At 32.6% G+C, this 10,676-nt stretch overlaps 1 protein-coding gene, 1 long non-coding RNA gene and 1 other non-coding gene across 3 annotated transcripts; all 3 read right to left on the bottom strand.

Moving 5' to 3' along the window:
• LOC104791094 (cyclin-dependent kinase A-1) lies at positions 2,416 to 5,744 on the bottom strand. The gene is made up of 9 exons (XM_010516893.2): positions 5,587 to 5,744; positions 4,927 to 4,965; positions 4,653 to 4,837; positions 4,436 to 4,556; positions 3,998 to 4,171; positions 3,594 to 3,757; positions 3,312 to 3,399; positions 3,158 to 3,211; positions 2,416 to 2,771 (listed from the first exon to the last, which is right to left on the bottom strand). The coding sequence occupies exons 2-9, from the start codon at positions 4,933 to 4,935 to the stop codon at positions 2,682 to 2,684; spliced, it is 885 nt and encodes a 294-aa protein (XP_010515195.1). The 5' UTR covers positions 4,936 to 4,965; positions 5,587 to 5,744; the 3' UTR covers positions 2,416 to 2,681.
• On the bottom strand, positions 7,254 to 7,325 carry TRNAQ-UUG. Its single transcript has one exon. It is a non-coding gene; the product is annotated as a tRNA-Gln (tRNA).
• LOC109133489 lies at positions 9,174 to 9,798 on the bottom strand. The gene is made up of 3 exons (XR_002038617.1): positions 9,690 to 9,798; positions 9,506 to 9,547; positions 9,174 to 9,286 (listed from the first exon to the last, which is right to left on the bottom strand). It is a non-coding gene; the product is annotated as an uncharacterized LOC109133489 (long non-coding RNA).

The following is a 10,676-nucleotide window of genomic DNA, read 5'->3' as shown; positions in this document are numbered from 1 at the left end:
TTTTTTTTTTTTTTTTTTTTTTTTTTTTTTTTTTTTTTTTTTTTTGTCTTTCTTAAAAGCTAGCAGCAGCCTACTTGGCCACTTTAAGCCACCTTTCTCTTTTTTTACGAGTCAACAACTAATTTCAAGAATTCAATTTAAAATTTAATTTTTGTTTTATTTCGGTAATGTATTAATGATTTTTTTTTCTTTCTGTCAACTAAGATAATTGAATTGATGTGTCATAGATTCAGTAAGCTGTTTCTTTTTTTAGAGGAATCAGTCTTGGCATTATTAGAGCAGGATCTTTGCTAGAGAATGGGTTGATATTCTTATTGTATTTATTTTAAAAAATATAGCATATATATTGTTATAAGTTCTAAATTGTTATTTTTATTATATGTTACAACTGTTTATATATTTTGATTTTGATTATTATCTTGTTGATTCAATGGATATATCCGGATTTTTTTTTTATCTTATTATGTAATTTTTTACTTTGTTAATAATGTGAAACGCGTAAAGAGATATGTTTAGATAGGTATAAGAAAATGATTTGGTTAGAAATAGTGCACTGTTTATAAAGAAATGATGTATATATATTTATAATATTACAAATAATAACTTTAAGTTGTAGTATGTAATAAAATGATAAGGGTTTATCATGTAACTCTTACAAATCCTACTATATTAATTGAGAAGTACATTTATAAAAATAACATTAAAAGTGTAAAAAATTACATTGAAATATCATTAGAAATAATAAATAATAGGATCATTAAAGATAATAAAGAGAATTTAACTAGGGTAGATAAATAATTAAGGTATTAAAAATAAGATACTTAGAAATATTTGTTCGGTTAAACAACTAAGATTTTTACAAATATTATCCGATTTTATATAGATATTTCCGCCAATATCTCTACAGCAATAATTTGATTGTAAGAGAGCTAGATGAATTGCTAATAATGAATACCAAAATAACAAAAATAATATTTCAAATTTAATTCAAATAAAATGTTCAGCCCACAGTTTAACGTGGTGTTAGTACCTAGTAGAATATTATATTAACAAATGTACTTCCGTTTTAATAATTAATAGATAATAAGCCTTTAAAGTTATTTCCATTAAGTTTATCATAATTTATTAGGTAAATGACAATGAAATTAACTGAAAATTAAGTACATAGTCTATAAGGGGTGACATGTAGCAGTTGAATTTTGATTACAAAAAAATATTACTCCTCTATATACTAATTTTATTATTAATGTGCTATTAATTGTTGTAAGAAACTGCTATTATTATTATTTACGCAATAAATAATGACATAAAAAATTAAACAATACATCATTACGTTACAAATATACAATTTTTGTTTGTTGAAATAGATGTTCATATCATATAGATAATATATAACTTGTAATATAAAACCATGCATTCTATAATTATAAGTAAAAATACCTTAAATTTTATTCTACGAATTATATAAAAGCTTAAAATAACATCTCAAAAAAAAAAAAAAAGATCACACGTTATGTGAAAAAAAAGTACTAGTACTTATAAAAGGCGATTTATTCCCTTCGATAATTTATACATTTTTTATTCACGTATGAATGTGCTAGGGGCACACGCATTAAACCGCACTAACTATAATTTGTTTCCAAACACCTAATTTCATTATCTGCCATCATTATTGCATTTGCATATCTTTAACGTTCTTGTTTATAAACTCTTTCAGATTAGGAACGTTTTACATTAGAAATGTAGTTTCACCCAAAATATGTCTTATTCCGAAGAAGAACACAGTGCTTCCTTGCTCAATGAAAGAGCAGCTGAGACCAAGTAAGCTTATATCGGAAAATCATGGTAATAGAAGATTGAAACGGACCTACTGCTTCCAGTTTATATCAATGTGTCGACTCAACAACTATGTCAACATTTTTAGATGGTCATCATCGGGTAATGATCTGTCTACCTTTTTTTTATTAGATTCTATTTAATTCTTTGACATTTTTGATTTATTCGAATATAGACTGAATGTAAAAATGTGTAATCCAAATTATCCAATACGTGTTGACCAGCTCTTCTCGTCAAATTTTTTTTTGTCGCCGTTATACAACTCGTCAATTTTGGTCTCACCTAATTGATTTTATTGGACCCTCTCTTCTCCTTACGTATCCTAATTAAACAAAACTATCCACCCTCTAATCTCTGTCAAATCCTAGTCCAGCTAATAAAGATTAACTTAGTCTTATTTTTTTTATTTTGTTGTTAAGTTTTTAGGTTTTGATTATTGGCACATTTACATGAAAATATCATGCATAGTATGATGAAATGATTTTTTGTCCCGAGAAGTATATGAAAAAAGTCACAACTGCAAAAAGTGATATTTTATCAAACTAATGATAATCACTACTATTATTATACAGAAAGAAGTTACGGTAATTTTGCAAAACAAAAACCATATATGGGGGGAATGTTATATTCTGGGTAACAAAGGATACAAGAAAGTGATCTCAAAAGCTTAAAAGTAAAAAAAAAACACACACTCGAAATCTTCTCTTTTTTTTTTGCGTACTAGAATATATAAGTAGGAAAGGAACTCAGAGAAAGAATAAACAAAACCCATTAATATTGTTCTTAATTTTGAAAGATGATAATTATATATAGAATGAAGGAGAGATTACTGGTTTTATCTCTTTCTACGGCATGACGCCAAGATCCTTGAAGTATTCATGCTCCAGGGCGGCTCTTGCGTTGATTCTTCTGCTCGGATCCATTATCAGCATTTTCTGTAACAAACCAAATAAAAAACGGAGGCATATTATGATCATCCTCTTCACTTTCACATGAGCTTCACAAGTTTGGTTTGGTTTAGGACTTCCATGAATCCTGGTTATTGAATACTGTTCATGTCTAAGACTAGTTTGGTTTTGGCTTGATGTGGCATATACAAGGAGCCAACCCAATGTCTCTGCTTTTTGTTTAGAAACCATTCACCTAACCGAAGGTTTGTTCATAGTCCTATCGATAATTTTATAAGACAACTAAAACCTCATGTGGTTAAAGGTTGAGTAGAGTAAGCATGAAACCAGGTCCATCAAAATCAAGCATCCAGATTTCTAATGTAGCAGAAGTTAAATATATAGATGTGTGTGTATATGGTCAGTGAACTTACAGAAAGGAGATCGATTCCATCGGGATCTAGATTGGGGACAAAAGTTTGTAACTCCTGTGGTATACGAAAAAAAATAAAATAAGGGCAAGAATATTATTGTGTCGTGAACTCTTGTTTGATGAAAACAAGAAGTGAACAAAGAAATTTTAAGTACCGTCGGTTTCCACTTAGGGAAAGCAGATTTATAATCTGGCAGAGAAGTTACCCCACGCCACGTATCCTCGTATGGAGTTCCCATGATTCTGGTTGAAGAAAAAATGCATGGCAGTGATAATGTATAATCAGTTGACACTTCAATCTCTGTTTTCATGAGTACTCCAAAATTACATTTCAAGTTGAGAATGTTTTCAGAATTCCTTGTTATATCGTTGCAGACAAGTTCTTTTGACTTGTAATATATAGAAGATGACTGGATTGAGTAAGTTAGTAATGAAACCTGAAAATCTTAAAGAGTTGATCAATCTCGGAGTCTCCAGGAAATAAGGGCTTTTGGCTGATCATCTCAGCAAATATGCATCCCACAGACCAGATATCAACGGGTGTAGAGTACTGATGAGATCCTAGGAGTATCTCTGGTGCTCGGTACCAGAGAGTAACCACCTAGAAGGAACACAACGAACAAATTGTGAGAATAACCATCAAGAGACGTCAAAATCTGAATATAGCACTGAAACTTATTAGGGTATCTCGAATCCGTCTATCTGAAATGTCTTAGTCCTTTATTCCCACATATATCAGATACTTAAGTGATTCTTTACCCTTTAGGAATGAAGCAAATGTGAAGCCATGCCAAAGATTTCATAACAGAAACAAATGAACAAAAATTAAGTTCTTCGGCACCTCATGAGTAAACGTCCTGACAGGGATACCAAATGCTCTGGCCAGTCCAAAATCTGCAAGCTTTAGGGAGTTTGTGCGGCGATCAATCAACAAATTCTGTGGCTTTAGATCACGATGGAGAACTCTGTGAGAGTGGCAATACGCAATTCCACGGAGAATCTGGTAAAGATATGTCTGCAGAGAGTGAATGAACAGCTCTAATCAGCTTGTGTTGAGTACTAAAAACGCATTGGGAGGACATAACATAAACTTAGATTTCACCAATATGCAGTAATAGGTAGAGTTGTTAAATAGATCAGAAGGTATTTTATGACAACATGACCAACCAAATAGCTCAATATGACAGTACTTTAAGGGGTTTCTGGTTTGTTAAAGTGCTTCACATAAAACTGCATTAAGCACAAAAATAAATAAAAATGCCTAAAGTGTAGCACTCACTTTGATCATATGTAGATCCTTGGAGAAATCAGGAGTTGAATCCATGTGCTTTTTGAGATCTAAATCAAGATACTCAAAGACAAGATACAAACGCTTCTCGCTGTGCACTACATCCTGCAACCTGTGAACAAATGTTTTAAAAAAAAATCAACCAAAATTGTTCACCAGACTCATGCTGAATCAGTTTTCGACAATCAATTTTCAAACAACTTCATACTTGACAATGTTGCTGTGCTGCATTTCTTTCAAGAGGGAGATTTCTCTAATAGCTGTGCTAGGTACACCTTCATCCTCCTGCTCAAGCCGGATCTTCTTCAAAGCTATAGTCTCATTGGTCACTTTGTCTCTTGCCTTATAAACCACACCGTAAGTTCCTTCACCAATCTTCTCAACTTTCTCGTACTGCATTATTAGTAAGAGCACTTTTAACAGAGACTCTCGTCAAAGAGCAAAGCAGTGTCACAACGAACTTAAACAACCATTACACAAACCTGATCCATCAATTCCAGAATAACCAAACTGACGCAACTCTGCACATGTAAATCTGAATGTCACAAAACACAAATTAATCGCAAAATTCACCTACACATTAGAATAAGAAAACATCGCAGGCTATATTAGTTGAGCTATCTCAGCACATTCTAAACAGCAAGTGTTGTATGAAGTCAAACTATACAAAAAGACGCAGGAAACAAACAAACAAACAAAAATAGCTCAGATCCAAGCTACTATGACTTAATTTCTTTGGACAGATTATGAAAATGAACAATCAAACAAGGCTGCTTTAAATCGTTCAAGAGGACAAATCGGGAAAATGAAAACGAAATCCAGAGCAGCAAACTCGTATTTTTCTCCAATCCAGAGAAACATGGAGCTAAGCGAACAATCATACGACAAAATGCACACAAAAAAAAAAAAAAAGTAGTCTAAATCTAGAGAAGAAACACTAGTAAGAGACGCCAATGGAAATGCTAAAAGGGGGGAAACAAGTAGAGATCAGCATCGAAGCAGTAAGATAATGGAATACGAAGAGAAGAGAAAGCGTAAGGTTGAATTGACAACAACAGGTTTCAAGTCAGAATTCGAACGAAAACAAAAAAAAAAGTTCATCCAGTAAGAAATTGATCGGAGAGTAACGAGAATCAAGTTACCGGAGACGACGATCGGATGTAGTGTGAGAGTGAGACTAGCACACCGACGGATCCTCTCTCAGAGCTCTTGTTGTCTCTGAGAAAAAGGGAGAAGGAGGGTGGTGGTTTCTGTGAAGCTTGAAGAAGAGAGGACTAGGGTCGAAAGGCGATTGACTTAATTGAGTCAGGGTTTTTTTTCTTTTTTTTTTTTTTTTCTCTTTTTATTTATTTATTTAATTAATGTGTGAGTGACGAAATTTTTGTTCGTTATTTTATTTTCTTTGATTACTAATTTACCTAACCGCATTAACTTGGTGGTATGAAATTGTATTTTTTTAATATACCGAATCTAATTCTGAAAGAGACGGTTTGTGTTGGTACCACGATTCGCATTCCGGGTTACGAGGAAGCCCAAGGCAGACTGATGAAATGGGCCCAAACCCAATGCAAAGGAAGCCCGCTAAGCCCGACAGCGAAGAGAAGCAAAGCCTTCCGCGTCACTTTGGAGATCGGAACGGTCAAAAGATTTTCTGTATTAATTAGCTTAAATGAGAAAGCAAGATTAACGGAATGAATTGATTTAGCATTTAATTGTAATACAATAGTGTAAGTAGAGAGTAGGGAAGACTATAAAGGAGATCAAAAAAACTCTAAAAGAGCAATAACATACATTTCCAATTTACAACACTTAGTCTCTAAAATCAGTTCGGAACCTTCGACAGTGATAGTCTCCTCCGTTCGGAAAAACACATCGGAAGGAGAACTCGGATCTAGTTCTCACAATTTGGAATTTGGATCGGTAAAAAGTTGAATTCAAAGAAAAAAATGTACCTGATAAAAAAATATTTTGTAGCACCAACAACCCAAAGATAAATGGGAGAAGTTTATTTTTAATTAAAAGGTTTATGTCATTAAGCAACTCAACATTTAATGTAAATAATAAAGTCTTGCACCAATGACCAACTCAAAGATAAATTTTGGAGAATAATAAAGTGATAAATTATTTTATGAATGTTGTTGTATTAAGAGATAGAAGTCGTATTCATTTGAATCTCCATCATGCCTCTTTTAGTGTATCTAAATTGAGCTGTGTTTATGTTGTTTGTTATACAAATAGTAATATATATGCACTAGCTAATTGCTGCAGAATTATGCATCCTACCTTTAGGAGTCCCTTTGAAGTTCATCAAAAAAAGAAATGAAGTGTTAGAAGAACCAGATTATGCTCCTATTTCACAATCATCAAGCCATGTTGCTCAAGTTCCTGTTATCAAAGAAGTGTGTGATTCAAGAGAACCATTCAGAAGAAATCTGGTTCACACTTTGCCCTACCTTTTCCGTAGATATTGGATACTTCTCAAGTATCAATGTAGATTTGAAATAGACGAATATTAAAAAAGAAGACGGGCTGTTTATATCCAAAAAAAAAAAAAAAACTTCCAATGAAAAAAATATCAAGTTTTCAGGATCACAAACGAGAGGGGATGTAAACAAAAACCATTTTCCTCATGTATTTATTCAAATTATTCTTAAGTAACCAAATATATAATTGGTGAGGATTTCTCCCAAATAAAGATTTTACTTGATAAAAGATAGTATATATGAAGATGAGAGAAAGAGAAGTAAAAGAAAAAAAAAAAAGCTCAAACAAACAATAATTGAGAAAAGTGGTAAAAATTGAAAAAGAAAGGTCCTACCGGGAGTCGAACCCAGGTCGCTGGATTCAAAGTCCAGAGTGCTAACCACTACACCATAGAACCGATTGATTGAAATACGTAACTTTTATCAATATAACGATTTAAATTTTTACCAGTTTACGTTAATCAAGAAATAAATCCATCTAGATTCTAGAGTAGTTAAAAACTTAAAAATAAAATGTTGTATGACAGACTCACGTAACCCTTAATTTTACCACTGGTTTTAATAAAAATTATGTTTTAAAGTAACTTTAATATATATATATATATATATTAATGTTTTCTTTGGTCGATTAGGCTTTCAAACTCTGATGTTAGTCCTGTTTTCTTTTTTAGTTTTGTCGTAGAACCATCCTTTTAGCCTTGATGGCTTTTCAATAGACCTTATATTTTTACAAGGTAAATTGACTGGTGATTTGGAACGGAAGCTCAGTTATAGTTTTAACGAAGTGTGAGATAGTCAAGAATTGAAGAAGATAAGCATTTCTTATTATTGCATTTTCTTACTTGCTTTCTTTATTACAATAGTAAGCCTATATATACAAAAGGCATTATAGTTTTAGGTTCCTCTTCAATGCCAAGTATTGCAAACTTATTGGCTAGCTGAATTTGAGTGTTACAGCTAATAATTTTTTTTTATTTCACCCAACCCAATCGAGTGTATGTTGTAAACAAAAACAAAATTGTAGTTGTTTACGTAATTTATATAAGTTTAGTGCTATGTGTTATAAACTAACTAGTATTCAACATGTACTACGTACCGGAAACTCACTTACTATTTATATCAAATTCATATGTGCTATATAATTACATATACGGTGTAATTCTTCATCTCTTTTTCAACTTCTTGAATACATAGAACTAAATAACGAAAGAGAGTTCATGAAAGATATAATATGTTTTGGATCAAGAAGTTAAATCACAAAACTCCAAATAAACAAGTGTCTCCAAGACATGAACGCTTCAACTCAATGTAGAAGAAGTTGACGGTTGACCACACTGTCCAAACATAATTTATGACATCATGACTGAAGGTTTTGTTGTTAGGTTGAGAAGATTTGAGCTTTATGTCATGTTAACATTCTTGAAAGGCTTCTCCTTTGGCGTAAAAATTAAAATCTATGTCGTGTCAGCAAACCGCCAAGACATTTCTGTTTATCTATGTGCTCTTCATGCAGCTTCCATTAATGCTTCTTCATTTACCTTTCTTGTATTCCCAATTTCCCTCTTTTTCTTCCTTAACTTTTGTATCTCATTGTCAAATCTGCTTTATGAAAGACAATTTTTACATGTTTTGAAGGAAAAAACTATAGACAAAATAAATAGACCATCAAGGTAATTAGGTCATCTCCAATGCAAAGAAACCCTCATGGTATCCCTACATTACTTTAGTTATAGAATTTGTTTCTTTTTAAGTTAAGAGACTCTTTACTATTAACTAAAATTTGATTCCTCCAATGGTAGAAACCTATATGGGTTTCTGTACAATCTTCTTACAATAGTTTAGTCGAGACTATTTTTCCAGCCCAATTTCGTCGCCTTTGATCTGCAGCAAACCATCATCTCACTACAAAGCTTCCAAAACGTAAGGAACATGAACAAAAAGAAGCAACAGACGTGTTAAGTGGAAGGAACAAAACCCTTTGAAGATGTTAACACAGAGATGCTTCATTGCTTCTCTCTGATCAATCTTTGATATAAGTTCTCATAGCCATTAAAAATCAGAACTTCAATTCTCAACGTAGAGAGGGTAGAGAAGAAAATACAAACTAAGCAAATACCCAAAATCCTAAACACAAACTGATTCAGCTACCTTCTATGTAAAAATCTAACAAAACATCTAAGAATATCATTCTCATAATTAAACAAAAATAACAAGTTAAGGTCAGTATAGTTCTAAGTTACAAGCTCAAATCAAACTGATTCACCTACTTAAGCTACTATGTCGCTACACTGACTTCAACTTCGACCAATTTTAAAAGCAAAACTTACTGTCTACAAACTTACAACTCTGCCCGCTGTCCCTGCAAGTAAATATTATCGCTGGTCAAGAAAAGAAATATACTTTTGCACTATGTGCCTAGTTAGGAGTTTTAAGACAAACATGATGCACGCTAGCTAATTAGAGCATAAGAGTGTCGAATGATAACATAACCACTACAGAATCATGTGATCACATTATCTTAGTATCTTACATTTGGTTATGCGCAGTTGGAAGCTAAAGAGGAAAAACTAGTGTTTACCTTGAGGTGTGATTCTTCAAGTTCGATTGTCAACAACTGTTCCTGAAATCACATAACATTTATTAGGAAAATGCGAAGAAAAAGAACGAGGGGAAGTTCGAAAGAGTAAATGAATAAAAAAAACAAAACAATTTCAATAGATGAACACACAAATTATCCTTAAAAATGGTAATAAGTAAAATACCTAGTACTGGAGAACTCAAAGAGCTTGCCAGACTTGAAGAAGATAATAACAGCAACCTCGCCGGCATTTTCATCTGCCACCTCGCCGTCGTTTTCATCCGCGAGAGAGACGAGAGAAGACGAAAGAGACGAAGAAGATCGTCCAAATTTTTTTCCCCTTGTCTAAAATTTTTAACCAATCAAAAACTGACACGTAAGCGTCTCTTACCATCTCTTTAGAGCAAGCACATCGGTTGAGACTTTTTTTTGGTCCCTCACATTTAATAATAATATTTAGAAGAGAATCGATACAACCAAAGTCTCGACAAATTTTTGTTCTAACCCTAAAGAAAATAGAACATCCAATGAGAACGTAACACGCGTCGAAGTGGACGACCAAAAAACGTCCCGAATGAAGATACAATTCTTCAAATTTGGGCTTTTTTTTATTTATTTTAAATCCAAAAAAAACGGGGGACGGCCCAAATCATCACCGATGCACATGGTCTTAAAGCTCCCTTTTCAGAGACGATTCTTCACATTTTATTTCTTTTTGAATTATTTTTAGCCTTTTTTATAAGAAATTCCCACTTCAGGGCCCCGTTGGAGATGCCCTTAGTAATTATATAAATAGGGAAAGAGAAGAACAAAAAATGCCATACACATGAGAAGATAGTGATTATACCTTTTCATGATGGTATGATAAGGTATCATGTCTTTTGTAATGGTTGTTGGTGTTTGATATTGAATTTTTTGTCATCTTCCTAAAAGCAAGAAGGGAGATTAAAGTGTTCGACAAATTTTTTTAATAAAAAAACTGCTTTAAATATTTCAGAAAAATAAAGAAGTAGATGAAATAGTGATTTCCTTGTATTTGACGGAATAGCTTCCGATCCACTCTATTTAATCTATGATGTGGCTCACCTAACTCATCATAATTCAAAAGAAATAAAAACTTCATGAGGATCATGGTCTTCAGTGGTGATTGTTATTAGAAGGTTAAGAACTT

Source organism: Camelina sativa, chromosome 6 (assembly GCF_000633955.1).
Source record: "Camelina sativa cultivar DH55 chromosome 6, Cs, whole genome shotgun sequence".
In the NCBI taxonomy this organism is placed as follows: Eukaryota; Viridiplantae; Streptophyta; class Magnoliopsida; order Brassicales; family Brassicaceae; genus Camelina; species Camelina sativa.
The sequence above is the reverse complement of the archived record's forward strand: the minus strand, read 5'-3'. Positions and strand labels throughout refer to the sequence as shown.

What these genes read in the sequence shown, in the direction of transcription:
- LOC104791094 (XM_010516893.2), bottom strand. An exon ending in AGGATCTACATATGATCAAA is followed by an intron (nt 4,172 to 4,435) that starts GTGAGTGCTACA and finishes CACTCTCTGCAG; the next exon opens with ACATATCTTTACCAGATTCT. An exon ending in ATGGAATCGATCTCCTTTCT is followed by an intron (nt 2,772 to 3,157) that starts GTAAGTTCACTG and finishes GGTTTGTTACAG; the next exon opens with AAAATGCTGATAATGGATCC.